Here is a 20,741-nt window from a genome sequence, read left to right on the forward strand (position 1 = left end):
TCTGTCATACAGAGTGAAGTAAGTCAGAAAGAGAAAGACAAATACCGTATGCTAACACATATATATGGAATTTAAGGAAAAAAATGTCATGAAGAACCTAGAGGTAAGACAGGAATAAAGACACAGACCTACTAGAGAATGGACTTGAGGATATGGGGACCAGGAAGGGTAAGCTGTGACAAAGCGAGAGAGAGGCATGGACATATATACACTACCAGATGTAAGGTAGACAGCTAGTGGGAAGCAGCTGCATAGCACAGGGAGATCAGCTCGGTGCTCTGTGACTGCCTAAAGGGGTGGGATAGGGAGGGTGGGAGGGAGGGAGACGCAATAGGGAAGAGATATGGGAACATATGTATATGTATAACTGATTCACTTTGTTATAAAGCAGAAACTAACACATCATTGTAAAGCAATTATACTCCAATAAAGATGCAAAAAAAAAAAATTAAGGAGTTCCATGTCACCTGAAGAAATCTCTGATCTATGGTGTGACTATGCTGATGTGGGTATGTGGAATGACATCTGGTAAATCAGTATTACCATAGTATTCTAGAATAGGAGAAAAAGCATATAATCTCAGGGCTCTTACACTATAAGACACCGGGCTTTGCCCCTTATTATAGCTATATGAACCTTGGCCAAGTTACTTAACCCCTTCTAAGTTTTAGTTTCTCATTTTTTAAGATAAGGACAATACCTACAGCAGAGGATTCCTGTGATAATTGAAGCACTGTATAAAACACTTCACACTCTGACTAGCTCCAAGTAGGTTCTCAAATGCTGTTATTTCTTAGTTCTTCCCCTTCAAGTCCTGTTTGACAATTAGTGGTGTTTAGAGTATTCTGTGAAAGGTTACAGGAGATGACAGAATTCTCCAGAGAACTGGGAGTATTAAATTTGACTTTTTCCCTCCACTTAATTTTGGCTCTTCTCTCCAGCACAAACATCCGTATAAAAGAATCTGCTACTAGTTTAAAGGAGCAAATAGGATTAACAGGCTAAAGGGAAGAAACCTCAAATATACACAGACCACACTGGTGGTCTACGAGAACTGAAGAAACTGAATTCTGAATACCTTATATTTAAGTGATGCATTTTGTTTTCAACAGAGCCGTGAAAGCTGGGTCTCTCTTTTTTTTTTTTTTTTTTTTTGCGGTACGCGGGCCTCTCACTGTTGTGGCCTCTCCCGTTGCGGAACACAGGCTCCGGACGCGCAGGCTCAGTGGCCATGGCTCACGGGCCCAGCCGCTCCGTGGCATGTGGCATCTTCCCGGACCAGGGCACGAACCCGAGTCCCCTGCATCGGCAGGCGGACTCCCAACCACTGCGCCACCAGGGAAGCCCTGGGTCTTTTAATTAAGTCACTAAATCATTATTAAGTTTTGATAGAGATGGCTTGCTTTTTCTGGACAAAACACTTCAAAAGCACACACAAAAATCTGTTTTAAAAAGGAGTTTTGTGTGGAGGATAAGTGTAGCAGTTGGAATGGTGGAAAAAACAAAGTAAAATCCAGGAGGCCCATTAAGTCAACACTCTTCATTGTCAGTGGGGCTGGGTAGAAACTAAAAGGCAATGAGGCACACGTGGCAGGAACCAGCAGGGAGTCAAAACGCAAGCATCTTAAATATCATTTAGAAAAGACTCTCATACCACTGAACACAGCCCTGAGGAAGAAATACATTTTAATACACAACTAAGACACATCTATATATGGATGCGCTTACCTTGACCTCATGTATCACACATTTTCTATTCTACTCTATTCCACAGGGAAGTCAAAATGCTGGTAGCTACTCACTGAACTGATTTCACAACTCACTTATGGGTTGAAATCAGCAGTTTGAAAGACACTCAGCTAGGGTGTTCCCACACAGTAAAAGTTAGGAACCTCGTGCCAAAAGTGCTTTCATAGCATTTAGCTGAAAGCAAAAAGGGAACTGAAAGGAAGAAAGCAATAAAGTACTTGTTTTTAAAAAGGTAGGAGTAATGCCATACCCAGGATGAGCGCCCTAGTCAGGATTTTGTCTGGACTGCCACAACTACTCATGAGCCTGGGGCAAGCCACTTTCTAGGCCTCCGTGAGTAGGGGGTTAGGTAGATGTTCTTGAAGGTCACAAATTCGAGAATTCTAAGATCCAGAAGCAAAATTCACTCTGGGAAAAAATTAAGTCTCAGAACACCACCCACCACCCACCTGATATAAAACGGAACGCTGACAGTATCTAATGCATCAGCCAGGTGTCCAATTAGGCTAATTGAATTTTCTTGATTCTTGTGAGGCAAAGGACACCCTGAAGAGTTCTACAACCTACCTACCAGAATAGTTCGTATCAGCACTTATTTTATAAATATCAGGCACAGACACTGCACACAGGGTCAAAGGCAGAAGTGGCCTAGGCTCCTCAAAGAGGGGCTGGATTTGTCCTCTAACCTGAAAGACAAATAATCAAGGCTGGCGTGCTCTTAGCCAGCACCTGCTCCTCATTGGTTCATCCCATCCCTAACAGGCGTCCACATGTTTGTCTTGAGACATGAAGCAAACTCCTCAGCAGTAAGGTCCAGACTAGAAGCTCTGTGTGGACCCAGGTGAGACTCGGAGGAAAGAGGAAATAGAGTCCCGCAGCTCCATAACCCTGCGCAAAGGGCCTGGCGCGGCAAAAGCAAACCTACCCAGGGTCGAAGCAGCTAGTTAGAAATGGGGAACGAGGGCCAGAAACCAGGGAGTCAGCCCGGGAGACGGAGGGGCGGGGCAGAAACAGAAAGAAGAGTTACCATGCCGCCGAGCACTTCGTCCTGGTCGTCGGCGAGAAGCAGCACCACATTGGGCCTCCGAGAGCCCGCCGCCGCCCCGGAGACCCCCAGGCAGCCTCCCAGCAGCAGCAGCAGCAGCAGCAGCGGCGCTGAGCTGCAGTAGGGCAGGTGGCGAGGGCTGCCCCGCTGGGGCACACCCAGGGCTAGAGGCAGGAGCCGCATGGCGGAGAGGGCTCCGGGGGGGAACCCCGGGCGGACGGGAAAGACGTGCAGAAGGCTAGAGAGCGAGAAAGCCACGAGCAGCTGGAAAAAAAAGACTGCACTGTGAAGGCCGGCGTCTGTGGTCGGGCGTTTTCTACCGGGCGCGATCACGTGAACCGGGGGCAGGAGGCGGAGCACGCCGTGCGGTCACGTGACGGGTGGAGGGGCGGGCTCCGGACCGAAAGGAAGAGGGGAGACAGCAGCAGGGAGGGAAACCCGGAAGTGGGCGGAAAGGGGGGAAAAGCCATGGGGGAGCAGCACCCGAGCTTGCTCCCGACTCAGGCAGGGGTTGGGTTTTGGTAGGACCCCTTTGTTCAGGGATTAAAATGGGGGGGGACGATCAGATAAGAGGGGAAGGGAATCAGCCAATAGGAAGCAGTTAAGAGAAAGGAGGAATGTGCCTACGAGATAGTAAGATCAGCTGGTGGGCAAAGTCTGGGCCGTACCCTATTTAATCCCCGAGTCAACAACACTTACTGAGTGCCCTTATATTTAATCGCTTTTAATTTTCCCTACAACTCAGTTTAAGTCCAAGCCTGGTTATGCTGTTCCTCAGCTGATATCGTGGTTTCAAACAAACGATTTAGGGATATTCTGACAGCCTAATATTCCTTGATGAATTTTGGAATATTTACTCTAACATTAAATTGGTGATTTTTTTTAAAAAAAAATTTATTTATTTATTTTTGGCTGCGTTGGGTCTTCGTTGCTGCTCACTGGCTTTCTCTAGTTTCAGCGAGTGGGGGCTACTCTTCGTTGCGGTGCGTGGGCTTCTCATTGCGGTGGCTTCTCTTGTTGCGGAGCACGGGCTCTAGGAGTGCGGGCTTCAGTAGTTGTAGCACGCACGCTTAGTTGCTCCGCGGAATGTGGGATCTTCCTGGACCAGGGCGTGAACCTGTGTCCCCTGCATTGGCAGGCGGATTGTTAAAAATTGGTGACTTTTTGAAAGACCTTTTAGATGATGTTGGAAGATGTGCACATTGAACAAAAACCAAAACACTGCGACATGGTCACCCAACCAAGTTATTAAGTAATGTTTAGGGATAAAAATTCCATGACACTAGGGCTCCAAATATTTCTGTGATAGCTCTAGAAGAGCTCTACCCTGCTCTTCTGCCCAAGTCTAGGAAAACAGAAGTATCTCTGGCCTTGGAGGGTATTATGCTTAGTGAAATAAGTCAGACAGAGAAAGATAAATACTGTATGACATCACTTATATGTGGAGTCTAAAAAATAAAAGAAACTGGTGAATATAACAATAACAAAGGAAATATCCCTGGCAAGGTGAACCACCAAGCCTTATTCCCAACTGAGAACAACAGGCTGTACCTCCTGGTTCCTAACAAATAAGGTGTATTTTCTCTAAGCTGAACCCTCCAACTGGAAGTCTTCAAATCTGTGAAAGCACTGTAGTATAAGGTAAAAATAACTATGGAAGTGCTTGGGAATGTCATACACACAACTCTCAGGCTTATGCAAAAGGAAACATCCTTAGTTTTATTACTTTTTTAAAAGTAAGTCTACAGAAGACAAGAGAATTTTTAAAAATGAAGTAGAATATATAAAATAGAAAATTGGTAAGGACCTACTGTATAGTACAGGGAACTCTTTTCAATACTCTTTAATTACCTATATGGGAAAAGAATCTAAAAAAGAGTGGATATATGTATTAATGTATGTATAACTGATTCACTTTGCTGTACAGCAGAAACTAACACAACACTTCAAATCAACTATACTCCAATAAAAATTATAAGAAAAAAAAAGCACAGTGAAAAATAAGAATGAAGTAGATTTCTACTGCAAAAAGGGATTGTGCTGGGAATCTGGTCAGAGCACTTCCCAGATGGCCAGTGTACTATGTTACAGCCTCAGGCTAGGCTAATTTTGCACACTGATGGAATAACCAACCCCCATGTATTCAGATTTCAAGACTTCCAGTAGGACTTTCTGCACACAAAAATAATCTAGTCCATCTGCACTGATGCTCCAGATTGTTAAATTTTCTCACTGTTTCTGTTTCAAAACTAGATTGTAAATTATTTGGGGCCAGAGATTGTATAATTAGGTACCAACTTTGTTCCAGATGCTAGGCTAGTGCTGAGGAGACACTGTCCCTCTTTCATGGAATTTGCAATCTAGTGGCAGAGAAATATACAACCTAACAATCGCAGAAGTGTATAATTACAAATAGGGAGACATACTATGAAGGAAAAGCAAAGAGTGTGATGAACATTTAAGGGCGTAGGGGGCTGATCTAGTCTAAGATACCCTGAGGAAATAACCTTGAATGACAGTCTGAAGTTTAAAGGAGATAATTTGTTAATGGAATAGGTGGGTGGTAGAATGTCTCCTAGGCACAGAGTACAGCATGTGCAAAAGTCCTAAGGAGGTGCAGTCAAATAACTAAAAGAAGCCACCATGATTGCAGCTGAGAGAGAGAAGGAAGGGGATAAGTAGGCAGAGCCCAGACCCTATGTTAAGGATTTTGGTCTTTATCCTAAGGCTAATGGGAAATCACCGGAAGAGTAGAGGAGAAATATAATCATACATGAATTTTTATAAGATTTTTGGCTGCGGCACGGTGTACAGACTAGAAGAGGACAGGAATGGATGAAGGTAGATCAGTTAGGTGGAGAGATGATGATAACAGTGGCAAATCCAGATTTTGTGTGGCCTGAAGCTTATATACGATTTCGGGGGCTCCTTAAGAAAAAGAATAGCAATTATAAATACAAAACTAGATACAAAAGTGTATATTTATTTAGACTGAGAAAAGAAATCACAATATTATAAACTATTAAAAGTTGAGAAATATTACAAATAATGCAAAATGTAAAAATAACAAAATATTTTTATTAATAAACTGTCAGGCATGCCTCTCCAAACTTTTTTCCCAAATTTTATGGCTATGTACTCTTTAATCGACTCTTCATATGACCATGGTTTGTAATATTTTCTATAGAGAGAATATGAAGATAATTTACTTTTTCTCTAGCATGGTTGATCAGTACTTGTTTTTTTATTATTAATAGCTCAGAAAAAATTTTTTCATCCTTGTAGTTCATTATTTGTGTGTGTGTGTGTGTGCGTGTGTGAAATTTCAGGAGCTCTATAAAATATTTTTAGATGGGCATTTCAAATTATCTTGCACAGTTACTAATCTTAGATATTCCTTGAATTGAAGACACTAATTTAGTCATCAGTGCACTCATTGTAATCACATATTATGAGTTTATATGAATTTCACTGATGTCAGTTTGAGGTCAAATCAGAAAAAAAAATTAAATATTTTTAAATGAATTCGTATGATTCCCTTCTCTTTACAAATTATCAAACGATTCAAGAGCCTATTTATTACTTTTATTTGCAATTTGTCTCTTCCTCTTAGTCTGCCCTTAAAGAGTACGTGTGAAGGGAAACAAACAGTTGCCCCAGTTTTCTACCTGGAGGCACATCCTGAACCAGGGAGCCAGAAAAAAGGTCCCATGCAGAACAAAACTGAGTTGAAGAGAGAAAGATTACAGTTAAGGGGGGCTGAAGTAGCTGGAACTTGTGGGGCAATGTTCCAAAGAGGAGGCTATGTAGGTGCAAAGCTTCATAAATCTGGGTAGATATCTTTGGGAGACATTGTTGAACACAAAGATGCACATGCCTAGTGTGAAGGCACCATAAGATAATGCAATGAATGACCAAGGATATATAATAATTCCCAGAGGAGCTGGAAATGTTTGAGATCCAACTAGCCAGAAGGGAAAGTCTTTCTTGATCACAGGGAGCATTCAGTAGAGAACCCAGAAAGGTTATACTTTTGTAGTAGAGCTAAACTATCATGCGTGAAAAGTACTGTATGCCTACAATGACAAAGTTTAAATACAAGTCTCAAAGTGTCAAGCTGATCTGCTAGAAACTTAACTGCCAAAATAAGGCCCCATACTCTTTAAGGGAAGACTACAAAATCTAGATACTCGACAACATGAAATTTACAATGGCCTGGATCCAATTAAAAAAAAATTACTGGGCTTCCCTGGTGGTGCAGTGGTTGAGAATCCACCTGCCAATGCAGGGGACATGGGTTCGAGCCCTGGTCTGGGAAGATCCCACATGCTGCGGAGCAACTAAGCCCGTGCGCCAAAACTACTGAAGCCCATGAGCCTAGAGCCCGTGCTCCACAACAAGAGAAGCCACCGCAATGAGAAGCCAGTGCACCACAACAAAGAGCCCCTGCTCTCTGCAACTAGAGAAAGCCCGGGTGCAGCAATGAAGACTCAACACAGCCAAAAATAAATAAATAAATAAATAAATTTATTAAAAAAAAAAAATTACTACACAGGCCCCCAAACAGGAAAATGTGACCCATAACCAAAAGAAAAACCAGGCAGCAAAAACAGATAATAAATGACGAGATGAAGGAATTAGCAGATCAGTGTGTTAAAACACCTATTATAACCATATGTCGTAATAGTGTTTAAACAGAACTGGACATCCTGCAGAACATCATATCCATCCATTACATTGATGACATCATGCTGATCAGGCAGGATGAACGAGAGGCATCTAACATGCTGGAATCTTTCATATGACACATGCTCCAGAGGGTAGGAGAGAGACGCTATAAAAATTCAGGGACTTGGCACTTCAGTAGAGGATCTTAGGGGTCCAGGGTTATGTCAGGACATTGCCTCCAAAGTGAAAACAAATCGCTGCTTCTTGCATTTCTTATTGCAGAAACGGAGGCACAGTGCTTGGTAGACCTTTCGGTATTCATAAGCAACCCATTCTACCTAGGAGTATTGCTCCAGCCCATAGACTGAGTGACAGGAAAGGATACCAGATTTGAGTGGAGCCTGGAGCAGAAAAGCACTCTGTAGCAGACAGGCCTGGTTACATAATCTGTAGGGCCCTGCGTGAAATAAAAATGTGCAGCCCTTTGTTAAAAAAGCAGGAAAAAAGTGCCACTGAAAGTGGTAAAATATAAAGTTTTTCATTAAAAAATATTGAATTACTTACAAAATGAAATGGGTGTTATAGTGATACATGAATAACACTGTAATCTTACAAACCGCAGAGAAACTTTTGGTGTTATAATTTATGAAATACAATAAATAATGATTATTAATGTGATATCTTGATTGATTATATAATTTTTCTGGCTTGCTTTCCTATTAATTCATTTTGTAGGCCTATAAATTCACAATTTCCTACAAATTCATTTCAAAATCAGAATGTGTATTTTTAGTAACTTCATTTTCAATTGATATAACTAAAAGTGATCTCGTGACTCTCAGCAAATGCCTGATTGCAAATAATTTTTGATAATTTTTAATTTTGAGGAGGATCTTCTGATATAACTGTTACTTGAGCTGTTAAGAGTATTTTATAGGGTGTATAACAGTGGGATAAACTTTTGACAGATTATTTCAAAATACAAATTTTAGCACAGGTAGAGCTGATGATTGTGGAACAATTTTTCTAAAAACATTTAAATCTCTCTACAGATCAGTTTTATTTAGATATGAATTTAATTTCAATGTAAATCATAAATTATTATAATTTTGCAATTGTAAAATTGTAACTGGTGTAATAGTTACATTGTAATATTTCCTCCAACATTTCCTGTAACTTGTGAAGGGCCTACAAGAAACTTCAGATGGCTTCAAGTTTTTATATAATTCGGAGTGCCTGTTTTTGCATTCTAACACTGTATCTTCAATTATAAGAAAAAGTTAAAATTTTAAGTTGTTTTCATCATTACTAATTGGTTTATCTGGAGCTACATTTAAAAATAGTGTTCTTTTCCATCAAATGCATTGATCTTTAATTTCTTTCTAAGACTGTGGAAATTTGATTTGCCGCATTGCAGAAGTTTTCAAAACCAGAGACTCAACTCAGTGAAGAATTCTAATAATTTTCTGATACGCTTTATTTCAATATCCATATGTGTGCTTATATTTTATAATAATTTACTGACAAAATGTAATGCCTGAAAACTGGCAGTTCCTGTCCCAGATCTCAAAGATTTGTGCAAATGTCACAAAGATGGCATTCAGGAAACAGATGGGCAAGCTGGATCCCCACAGCAGGTCCCAGCACCAGTTTTAAATAGAAAACCTTTCTTTCTTACTGCTGTTGGCCACCACTGCTGCTTTTCCACTATTCTCTCTACAGTTGCTGCCACCAAGCTGGGTTCTGGTCTCTGCCTGCCCACCTGGGGGCCCTGAGGCTCCCTGGACTGCCTGGAGGTACGTACATGTGACAATTTCTTAGTGCTTGGCTGCTGCCTGCTCTACCCCCCAGTCCTGGCTCATCTCTACTGCTCCTGCACACCTTCCATTGTCCCACTGGACTTCACTTACAAAACACAAGTTCAAAGAAAATATTGTTAATAATTTCAAGATGATGACAACAAAGCATTAAGTCAAGTGTGGGGACATTCTGAAAGTGCAGCTCTGTACAAGTGCAGAGGTCACATCTTGAAGTCCATCCTGGTGGCAGGTCCAACCCGTGATGCAGGTAGCCCTTCTGCTTGGGGCATACCTGCAAGCAGACCCTATGGCATTCCAGATGTCAGTGGTGGGAACAGATGCAATGTCAAACACACTCCAATAGGAAAAAATCACAAATCAGACCCCTGTGGTTTTGGAGCAAGGTCATGATACCTATAGCAGGAATCACGCATCTTTTGAAAAACAGCTCCTAATGTACTGAGCCCTGAGAGAGATGGGACTCTCGACCATGAGGCCCTAAATGATGATGCTACCTGAATCATCCATCACCAGTTGGGTCCTCTAGGATTCCCAAGTTGGTCAGGATCAGCAGTAGTTTTATAGAAGATGAAACGGTACACCTGGAACCAAGCATGAAGAAGACCAGAGGGCACAAGCAAGTGCATGAAGAGATAGCCCAGACTCCCATATCACTCATCATGGTTGCCCCTTACTCCTATCTCAGCTCACACCTGGGAGACCATAGACCAGCTGAAAGAGGAGGAGAAAGTCTGAGCTTTGTTTAAGGATAGAACAGCTTGGTATATGGGTGCAAAGTGGAAGCGGTTGATGGTTGCATTACAGCCTCACTCAGCTTGGCCTTGAATGACAGTGGTGAGAGAAAACCATCTTAATGGGCAGAGCTTTGAGTGATGCACCTGACCATCCAGTTTGTGTAGAAAGAAGTGACCTGAGATTAGAATATATATGGACTCACTGGCAGTGGTGAATGGCCTCTGCTGGCTGGTCATGACCCTGGAAGGAAAATGACTGGGAGATTGGAGATGGGGAGTTCTGGTGTGGAAGCACAGGGATAGACATGTAGGAATAGGCACAAAGTGTGAAGATCTTAGTATGATGTGTATACATCCACCAGAAAGCATTCACATGGAAGAGGCACTAAACAATGAATTAGACAAAGCAGTTGAGGCCATCAATGTTAGTCCGCCCTTGTCAGTGGCTACCTAAGACACCTCACTTGCTCTCAAAGAATATCACTTGAATATGGGTGAGAGATCAGCAGTTCAGTTCCCAGCTGATATGCATTGAGCAATCACAACTATTTCTACTCTTGAAAAGGAAAGGTTATATAATCTGTCACTTTGAAATATAGTATAATAATTAATTATGAAGCAGTAGTCAAATGAGATCTCCAAAGTTCTTCTAAGCACTCAAATTTTATGACTTAAATGTCATTCAACATTAATAGCTCTTATTTATTGACTGTCTACTATGGATTACTATGTATTTCCCAAGGTCTAAGGTTTGGTGGCTTTTTAAAGTATGAAAATCCCCTTTTTACCTCTTATCCCAACTTTTGGGATTGAAAAATATGATTCTTCATGTATAGTTATTAAATTGAAAATAGAGATTGTATTGCATTCCAAGGATATAAATCAATTGTAACCAGCAATTAATTTTGAGAGTGAGCTTCTATGAGAAGCTGAAACCCAGCAACGACCTTGTGCATTTCTCCTGTGACTCCAGAATGAGTAATCCCTGAAAGATTAGAGTAAAAGGTTAAATGCTAGATTTTACAAATCAGCCATTCCAAGAATAGTCATAACTTTCATCACAGCAATTTCGTCTTTATGTGTGTTTGCACGCGCTGAAAAAAATTATCAATAATGTTGAGAGTCTTAAGGTAGTTTTATTTTTTTAAATAGAATATCATTTATTAAATGGGATAGTAGGGAAAATACTCATAATAAAATGTTGAGCAAGAAAACAATATACAAAATCCATCTTATATAGGTTAAGGTAGTTTTAAATGACAGGTGACAGAAGGTTATTGGCAAGACCCTGATACAGGTTTGGAAATAATTGAAATGTTCATGGTCTGTATCTTGTACACAGATTTATATAAATTATATTCTACAGATTATAGTAAATTGTACTCAACTTAGAGATAGATGCTTCTTAGCTCCTTGTAAATATAATGCAATATTGGACCATATATCTGATACAAATAATTAATAATTATTTAAATATTAAAACTAAAGTTCCAAACAAATTAAAATGCTGATTATTATTAGTAGCATAGTTAACCATAGTAAATTTACTTTAAGCTATTAATTAGTCGTGATCAGTTTGAAATCATATTCTGTCAGGCCAATGGTTCCCTTTCATATCCAATTAGTTGGCTTCAGATCTCCAGGGAACTCATTGGGGACCATCCCATCACCGGGCAGCAGTAATGTAGGGTACAAAAATGGGCTGCTCTTTGCCAACACCTCTTCTAGGACTCTGTTTAATGGAACTCACTTTTCTTAGGAAAGTAGGTAATTGGTTGATCTTTTCTCTAGTTTTCATATTATTCATTCAGTTAATTAATTCAACAAATATTTATTGAGTACATATAATGTGCTAGCATCTGTTCTAGGTGGTGGGCATACATCAGTGAACAAAGGAGACAAAAATTCCTGCCTTCAGGAGTTTATATTTTAGTGGAAGAAGACAGAGAATAAAATAAATCCATAGATGGCATAATATGTTGGAAGGTGGTGAGTGTTATGGAAGAAAAGAGAACAAGGAGGGGGAAGAAGGGAATACTGGGGGTTAGGGAGCTACAATTTTAAATAGGGCGGTTAGGAAGGATCCACTGAGAAGATGACATTTTATTTTATTTTTTTAAATTAATTTATTTATTGGCTGAGTTGGGTCTTTGTTGCTGCGCACAGGCTTTCTCTAGTTGCAGCAAGGGGGGGGGCTACTCTTCATTGTGGTGCGTGGGCTTCTCATTGCAGTGGCTTCTCTTGTTGTAGAGCATGGGTTCAGCAGTTGTGGCGCACGGGCTTAGTTGCTCCACGGCATGTGGGATCTTCCCACACCAGGACTCAAACCCATGTCCCCTGCATTGGCAGGCGGATTCTTAACCACTGCGCCATCCAGGAAGCCCTGAAGATGACATTTAAACAGAGACCTCAGCTGGTGAGAGGAGTCACGTGGATATCTGGGCCAAGATCATTCCAACAAGGGCAAAGGACTTTGAATCTGCTTTCCTTGTTAGTTTTTATTTTGCCAATTTTCTGTCCTCAGGTGATTTGGTAATGATGGGTAACAGGAGATGATTTTGGAGTTTGATTAATTTAGAAATGTTGACTGTCAATGAGCTACTGTTTTTCCTGGCCTCTTTCACCATTCATTTCAGCTAACTTTGAGTTTCTTTATAGGTCCTGATAGTGACACCCGAGATGTGAATTGTGCTGAAGACTAGTAGTTATCACATCTCTTACTGGAGATAGAGAGAAAGAGCTGGGAAGTCAACTAAGAAAAGAGATCCAATTTCAGCGTTTCCCTTTGTTTAAGTCCTGCTTGTTGCAAAGTTTGACATCTGAAGGAAAGACTGCAGGACTGTATTCAATGCTGGAGACAACAGAAAAAAAAAACCAAACCTCAAAAAACAAAACAACAATAAAATAACAAATAATTCCGTTCCTTCTACTGCATACATTTTAAAGTTAAATGGATTCAGTAGTAGTTAACACAGTTACAAAACCATAAAATACTATTTCTAGTATAATTTTAAATTCTGGATACATAAAGGAAAAGTTATAAAACTTCTGCTTCCCTTATAGTAACTCCAGTTTCTAAAAGGGTCCTATTGGTCTCACTCTACGTTTACATGTATTTTGGTGGTGATGCCAAGGGACACCAGGTTTCTACAGGGTCTATTATGAAAGTGCCTTGAAAAGTAAAAAGTGTGTTGAACAAAAAGTACCACCATTGTTCACTAGGTGCTCTGCTGTTCCTTTAAAAAATACGTCAAGTATTTAATAGCATTAGGAGATAGACAAATATATACGCATCTGTACTAAAACCAAACACTTTAAGCTTTAAAGAAAGTTTACTTTATTCTTTGTAAATTGGCAGTTATTCAGCCTCTCTGTGCTTCAGCCCCCTCATCTGAAAAGTGAGGAAAAAATAGTACTTACCTTTGTAACTATATGGTGACATATGTGAGCTAGACCTATTGTGGTGATCATTTTGCAACATATACAAATATCGAATCATTATGTTGTACTCCTGAGACTAATATAATGTTATAGGTCAATTATGCATCAATAAAAAAAATAGTGCTTACTGCTTTATAGGGTTAAAGTGAGAATTAAATGAGATAATTCATGCAAAGAACTCAGAACAGTGCCTGGCACACAAAAAGTGCTCAAAAACATTGACAATTATTACTAAATTCACAAAAATATCTACAGTGGAGGGGCACCCAGTTCTTCCATTGAGGTGCAGGGTAAAGATACATCTCTTAGGAGATCAGGTAAACTTTGATTTTACTGATAGAATCAGCTGCAACAATTTATTAGTTTTGCCTTCTCATGACACGTATTAAATCCTCATTCTCTGTTAGGTCTTCCGTCAGGGCATTAGTTGATTTTAATCCAGTACTTGATCTGTCACCGAAGGAAAAAAGTTCACAGCGTTATTAAATCTCAAGTATATGCCAAGTCTTCAGAAAAGTTATTGTCAGAAACTAAACTAAGAAAGCCTTTAAAGGCGCCCAGATCAGGTGGGAAGGTGAGAAGGGCTGGGCATTGTGCCCGGAGTAGGTGAAGGAGGGAGCTCCCGGCCTCGGCCTATTGATGGGCGCTTAGAACCGGCACTATTTCGAGCCGGTGGCTGAATAGGATGCTACAGCTGCCCTCTTTTTGAGTTAATCACGTTCATAAACGTGAAGGTGGCAGCAGCCAGAGCGACCTTTCCCCTCCGGGCTAAAAGCTTCATCCTGATTCGTTCTGGCCACATCCTGCTCCTGGACGCTCTTCAGAGATCGCTCCCGGGCGTAGGCTGGGCTCACCTGCTGCAGGTGTCCCCAGTTATCGAGCGGCGTGGCCGCCGCCCTATCCTCCCCGCCCGGGGCCGAAGGGCGGCGCCGCGCGTACAGACCCGGGGGGAGGTCGGGCGCTTGGGGTATCCGGAGGCCGCTGGCGCTGCGCCCGGCCCAGGACACCCCCGGTGGGGCCGAGGCCGCGCCTCCTCCCGGAACTGGCCGGCGCGGCGTGGCGCCGCGGGAGGAACGGCGGGAGGAGCGGCGGGAGCCATGGAGGTCCTGCCCGCCGGCGGGGGCCGGACGGGGCTCCCGCAGCCTGAGGTGAGGCTGGAGGACGCGGGCCCCAGAGCGCCCCTGGTTGTAAACCTGCGAGGGGCGCCCCCGGCGGAGCGAGCGCGGGGCTCCCGGGACTCCTGGGAAGGCGAGGAGGACCCGGAGCCCGGCGAGCCCCGGGGCAGCTGCACGGCGTCCCTGGTGAGCGGGTTGCTCACCGAGCTGTACAGCTGCACGGAGGAGGAGGAGGCGGCCGGCGGGGGCCGCGGGCCCTGGGGCCGCCAGCGGCGCCGAGACAGCCTCGACAGCTCCACGGAGGCCTCGGGCTCCGACGTGTTCGTGGGCGGCCGCGGCGGCGCCGGCGACTCCCGTGTGCTACAGGAGCTGCAGGAGCGGCCGAGTCAGCGGCACCAGATGCAGTACCTGTGGCAGAAAGGTGAGGACCGGGGGAGGGGGTTCCCGGGAGCTTCCCGGAGCCGCGCCCCCGCTGGGACAGTCCGCGCTCTCCGGCTCACCAGCGCGCACCTGTGCTGATGGGCCGTGCGCCCAGATGTTAAGTTTGGGACGTCTCTTTTGACCTGGCACGGCTGGCCACAGTGTCACGGATTCATGACTGAGTTCTTATTGTACCCCCATCCCTTCTTGAGTTGTCGAGTGAAGCATCAGTTATCGGAATGGTACCAACGGGCCTCCCCCCTCCCCCCGTCCCCCATCCTCCTTGTGTTTGTGGAGGCCCAAGGGGAGAGGCAGTCCAAGTTCTAATTTCACCAGAACAGCTGTTAAGACAGGTTTGGAGTTTCCGATTTGTCTATCTGAAGTTATCTAGAGGGCCCTGGGAGAATAGAGGCGACTCTTGGGGCTGGTTTAAAAAAAAACAAACTCCACTTTTTAAAAATTTTATTTTACATCCACCTTCCTTGGCCACACCACTGGGAGAGTGTTTAACTAGTGAGGCAGAATAATTCAGTAATGCAGTTTCTAAGCAGAACGTGTGAAATCCATTTCGCAGAACGTCTGGTTTCAAGAAGCTCACTAGGTGGATTTTTTTTCCCCCTTGGGTGGAGGATTAGTGGAGGGCCCTAGGGCGTTGTCATTATCACAGCATTTAACTACCAGTACCTTCAGTTGGAGAGGTCGATCCCAAAAGGGCCTTGGCTTTGGGGGGAGAGGCTAATTTGGTTTCTTTTGTTATCAGACTCTGATGCTCTGTCCTAATTGAGATTTTTTTTCCTCAGCTGTTCATAATAGATTTCCTTTCAGGCACTGACACAGTTATTACAGTTGTCTTTTTGTATAGATATATCAAGACCTCAATTTACAAAATGAAGTCAGGTGTGGAAAAACATGCTAAGCCACCATAACGTTTCTTGAGTTAATGTCCTTGTGGTAAATTACCAGGAAAGGGAGGAACAAGACTACTATGGATGGGTCTCCTGTCTCCTATTTGTAAAGTCAGTCCAGCTGGTGTGGGGATGGGGTGGGGTGGGGGTGGGGTGGAACCTAACTAGAAAAGGAATAAATTTCCCTGCTTTCTGAAATCTGTGTAAACAGCTTTCAGCTTCCTCTTTTGGCTTCCTGGTGAGGATTTTTTCCCCAGCTGATTGTTACAAATGGCTTCCACCCCCCCACCCCCCCACGCCCCGCCTGGGACTTTAGCTGGAGTTGTGCTGTTTAATTTTATACAATTATTTGGCTGTTCTCAGGGTGTTTATGCCAAGAGTTCTGCAGGGTAATAGTTCTTTCAGAATCAATTTTGAAGACTTATGATTTGGCTTTCTGTTTTTTACAAGGTTATTTACTTTTCATTACGGAGAGAATTTTGTGGATTAGTGATTTCCTTTTGGAAGAGGAAATTTGGCAAGCTAAAGTTTAGGGAAGACGTCACAGTACAGCTTTGGAAATACAGATTTCAAATAAGTGACCACTCTACTAATCATTCATAAGACCTGTAAGAGTCAGTTTTGCCCAAGTCTCAGTCTTTCTGCATGGTTAGCTATCTGCTGATCTCTTCTTTCCTTGTAGTCGACCCTATTAGAATGTACATGATGCCATATTATGATAGTCCTACACACGCAAACACACACATATATCCCTTTTCCTTCATCGATAAACATCATTAGAGTACTAAGAATAAGGAATCAGGTAATGGAAACAGCTGTCTACTTAAATAATTTTACAGCTTATTAGGTTATTTGATTGTTTTCAGGGTCAAAAAAATATCCCTCCTAACATAATATGTAGTTAAGACTCTATAATGTAGATAACCTGTGTATTAATTTGCTCTTCCCTCTGATACGGATTTTGTTGTAGCACCTATTTAGATATTCAGCATGCATGGGTTGTTTATTTATGTGAGGCACCAAAATGGTTTCTCAGGAAATCTAGGCACTCTTTTCACTGTTGTCATTAAGGGCATGAACTTTGGAGTTAGCTTGAGTTAATATCCTGCCACTGTTCCTTACTAATTGTGTGACCTTGGGCAAGCTCTTTAACCTCTCTGAGTCTCATTTTCCTCACCTACAAATAGGGATAATAATACTACTACTTCATAGTCAGGCAGAGGAAAAAAAATATTATGTCACTTATATGTGGAATCTAAAAAAATAATACAAATAAATTTATTTACAAAAGAGTAACAGACACACACAGAAAACAAACTGATGGTTACCAAAGGGGAAAGGGGGTGGGGAGGGATAAATTAAGAGTATGGGATTAACAGATACGCACTACTATATATAAAATAGATAAACAGCAAGGATTTACTCTATAGCACAGGAAACTATATTCAGTATCTTGTAATAACCTATAATGGAAAAGAATCTAAAAATATATATAACTGAACCACTTTGCTGTATACCTGAAACTAATACAATATTGTATTACAATACAATACAGTATTACAATTACAATACAATATTATAAATCAGCTATACTTCAGTAAAAGAAAATGCTACTACTTCATAGGGCTGTAGTGAGAATTATGTAAGTTAATGGGTGTGAAGTGCTCAATAAATGTTAGATATTGTTTTTATTATATACACTGGAATTCCTTAAAGAGGAAATTGTTCAGTTTGTCAGTTGATGATCTCATTTTTCCTCATTTATTGAACACTGTGTTAGGAGCTATGGCTGATGCTGTGGGACATAATAAAGATAAAGGAGACCTTATTTCTGTCTTCCAGATATTTATATACCAGCAGATGTTGCTGTAAAAGACATTTTCAAGTTCAACTCTGAAGATTTTTCCTATATGGACAGTACATATCATTCAGAAAATCATAGAGCTCTAGGTATCTGAGGAGTCACCGAACATGACTCTTTTGTGGAAGGAAAGTGTAATTTGAATATAAGAGGATGATATCCCTATCCCTTTTGTTTCTGTTAATAGAGGGAAAAACTTTAAACATTCGAATTTGCTCTATTTGAAGGAATCTGGGATTGAAGGGTCTCTGGTGTCTTCTTGTTGCTCGATTCCACGTTTAATCATCCTCAGAACCCAACTGTTTTCAATTAACCTAAGTGTGTTCTTACTTCTCATTATATCTCACCACATTTGAACTCAAGGTGAGAGAAATAGCTGGCTGTTTTTTTCTTCCTAACAGTAATTCCTTATTCTTACTTTAGTGCTCTTTATATTAATGTTTATAAAGGCTATTCACATCTGTTTTTCAGAATAATCTTGTAGAATTTGAGACTTGGAGCACTGCCTTGCCTGAGATCACACAGATAAGTGGATTGATCCAAAGGCAATTCTTTTTAACTCAAGGTCAAATGCATTTTCCATAATGAGGTCAATCCAGTATGACGGCTGTTAAAGCAACCCTCACCCACTTCTCTGACACAGACCCCGACAGTTCACTTCCTGTGATCTCTGGAATGTTTTTCTTACTTTTGCATACTTCTTTTGTTCTCTTCTGATCCTCTTTAGTTTCTCCAAATCCCTTTCAAAATGAGTAGATCCAAACCCCACACGGGACCCCTAATGAGGGCCTAGCCTGTGCCATGCCAAGTGGAAGGCTTTGCCTGCCTGACAGGTCACAGTATGGTGACTAATGAAGTGCGACATTAGTCATACTAATATGCAGTATGACAAACGAAACTCCCCAATTGTAATGATTATTCATATAGATGTTGTGGTCACTTCTGATTCCCAAGTCTTTTTTCATTTGTAGAAAAACTGCTGTTGAGAATATTAGTTTTATAGATGCGAACTTTTTTTTTTTTTTGCGAACTGTCTTTTACTTATCTGTTTGAAGGACATATTTTCTACCATATTTGAAAATGAAATGTTGTACTCAATGTCAAGCTATGGGAAGGCTGTATATTTAAAACAAAACCATTATCACTACATTTATCTATATTAGAAAATGTGGTAATATTACTTTGATCATTTACAAAAGTGAGTGCTTTTTTTTTTAAATTTCTTTATTTTATTATTTATTTATTTAGGCTGTGTTGGGTCTTTTGTTGCTGTGCATGGGCTTTCTCTAGTTGCGGTGAGCGGGGGCTACTCTTCGTTGCAGTGCACGGGCTTCTCATTGCGATGGCTTCTCTTGTTGCGGAGCACGGGCTCTAGGCACGTGGGCTTCAGTAGCTGTGGCACACGGGCTCTAGAGCACAGGCTCAGTAGTTGTGGCGTATGGGCTTAGCTGCTCCGCAGCATGTGGGATCTTCCCAGACCAGGGCTTGAACCCGTGTCCCCTGCATTGGCAGGTGGATTCTTAACCACTGCGCCACCAGGGAAGCCCAAAAGTGAGTGCTTTTAAAAAACATTTGTTATCAGCTGTTAGATTTATCATTGATTTAACAGACTAAAGATTCTTTTTCTGTAAGCTTACCGTCTGAGCACTTTAATGATAGAAAAAAATACATTCCAATTTTAAGGCAATGAAACAAATTTGAAACCAGAGCTGGATATCATTAGAGTCTTTGCTTACATGTTACAAGTAGCCTCAAGAATAAAATTATCTTACAGTCTTTGCATGGACAGGGCAAGAAATATTAATAGATGAGTGACTTATTTCATCAGAATCTTTCAGCTGAATGTTTACATGTAATCCTGGGTGAGAATCCAGGATTAATTGGTTTAAATGGATGTTCCAGAGATTTGTCTCATGATTGGTATCACATTGGAATTTGTATTCCTCTCAGGGTATTTATTGTTCTATTTTCCTTTTTCTTTACTGTTAGACACAAATGAACTGAAGATGATCCTTCGAGAGCTAAAGTACAGGATTGGCATTCAATCGGCGAAATTACTTCGGCAGCTGAAGCAGAAAGATAGGCTTGTGCACAAAGTACAGAGGAACTGCGATGTTGTGACGGCGTGCCTGCAGGCTGTGTCTCAGAAGAGAAGTAAGTGCTGGATTGGGGTAAGCCCTTTTGCCACGTGGGACCGGAATGTTAGTGAAGCCACGTCAGTAGTCATTATGCTTTTGAACATATGTATTGAGAAGTTTTAAATGGAAGTCTATACCTTCAGAACTAAGAACGATGAACAACTCAGACAGCTTCCTATATTTTTCAGTTAAAATGTATATTACATGTCTGATGTTACAATGTAGTTAGTTTTATTATTATAGATTTGAGGTAGCACTTCACTTTGACAATGGTTATTTTTGCCTGATGCTACATAATGACTAAAATCTTTATTTTTAAAACAGCAGCAAAGAGACACAACCTAAAAGGCATGTCTCTACTTTCTTATGCTGTGTTGCTCTAATAAGTGAATTAAACAATTGATTTAAAAGAAGGAGACTCTTGGAACAGGATCTTACAACTTGCTCTGAAATCCGAAAAGGACAACATAGTTTAACAAATTAAACCTGTCTCGTGGGTAATCCATTCATAAGTAAGAGATGCATGCTTTATTAACTGAGTTAAAAACAAAATATTAACTTACTAATCCATGTTAGATACTGGATATAAAAGCTTGTGAATTGATTTTTTAATTCTCCATGTAAGAGTTTTATGTTTTATTCTGCTAATGTTTCCCTATTTTTGTTTTTTATTTTTTATTAACATGCAGCGTGGCAGAACAGGTATGGTAAACAGAGGCACGATAATGTGTTTTGACAGAATGCCCGTGGCAGCTTTTTAGGTGCATGTGAAAGTTGCCTTTTCTTTTTCCTTTACCCTGTCACATTTTGTATGTAAAGTGACACTTACTAGAGTGTTTTTTTTT

The 20,741-nt window shown here is 41.4% G+C and overlaps 2 protein-coding genes across 5 annotated transcripts in view; one reads left to right on the forward strand and one right to left on the reverse strand.

Moving 5' to 3' along the window:
* The window catches only part of GNS (glucosamine (N-acetyl)-6-sulfatase), a 52,502-nt gene extending 49,355 nt beyond the window's left edge, over nt 1–3,147 (reverse strand). The window contains exon 1 of one of the 3 annotated variants that reach the window (XM_004276593.4): nt 2,777–3,147. In XM_004276593.4, coding sequence (XP_004276641.2) covers nt 2,777–2,977 — 201 coding nt within the window. In that variant the 5' untranslated portion in view covers nt 2,978–3,147. Of the gene's footprint in view, nt 1–2,435; nt 2,460–2,776 lie in introns of those variants that run through there. The other 2 variants (XM_049693975.1, XM_049693976.1) reach the window with 2 other exon arrangements.
* Nucleotides 3,148–14,447: 11,300 nt separating this feature from the next.
* The window catches only part of TBC1D30 (TBC1 domain family member 30), an 86,814-nt gene continuing 80,520 nt past the window's right edge, over nt 14,448–20,741 (forward strand). The window contains exons 1-2 of one of the 2 annotated variants that reach the window (XM_033440552.2): nt 14,448–14,993; nt 19,748–19,912. In XM_033440552.2, the coding sequence (XP_033296443.1) occupies nt 14,555–14,993; nt 19,748–19,912 (604 nt within the window). In that variant the 5' untranslated portion in view covers nt 14,448–14,554. The remainder of the gene's footprint in view (nt 14,994–19,747; nt 19,913–20,741) is intronic. The other variant, XM_049693970.1, reaches the window with a different exon arrangement.

The sequence above is a fragment of the Orcinus orca genome, chromosome 11 (assembly GCF_937001465.1).
Source record: "Orcinus orca chromosome 11, mOrcOrc1.1, whole genome shotgun sequence".
Taxonomy (NCBI): Eukaryota; Metazoa; Chordata; class Mammalia; order Artiodactyla; family Delphinidae; genus Orcinus; species Orcinus orca.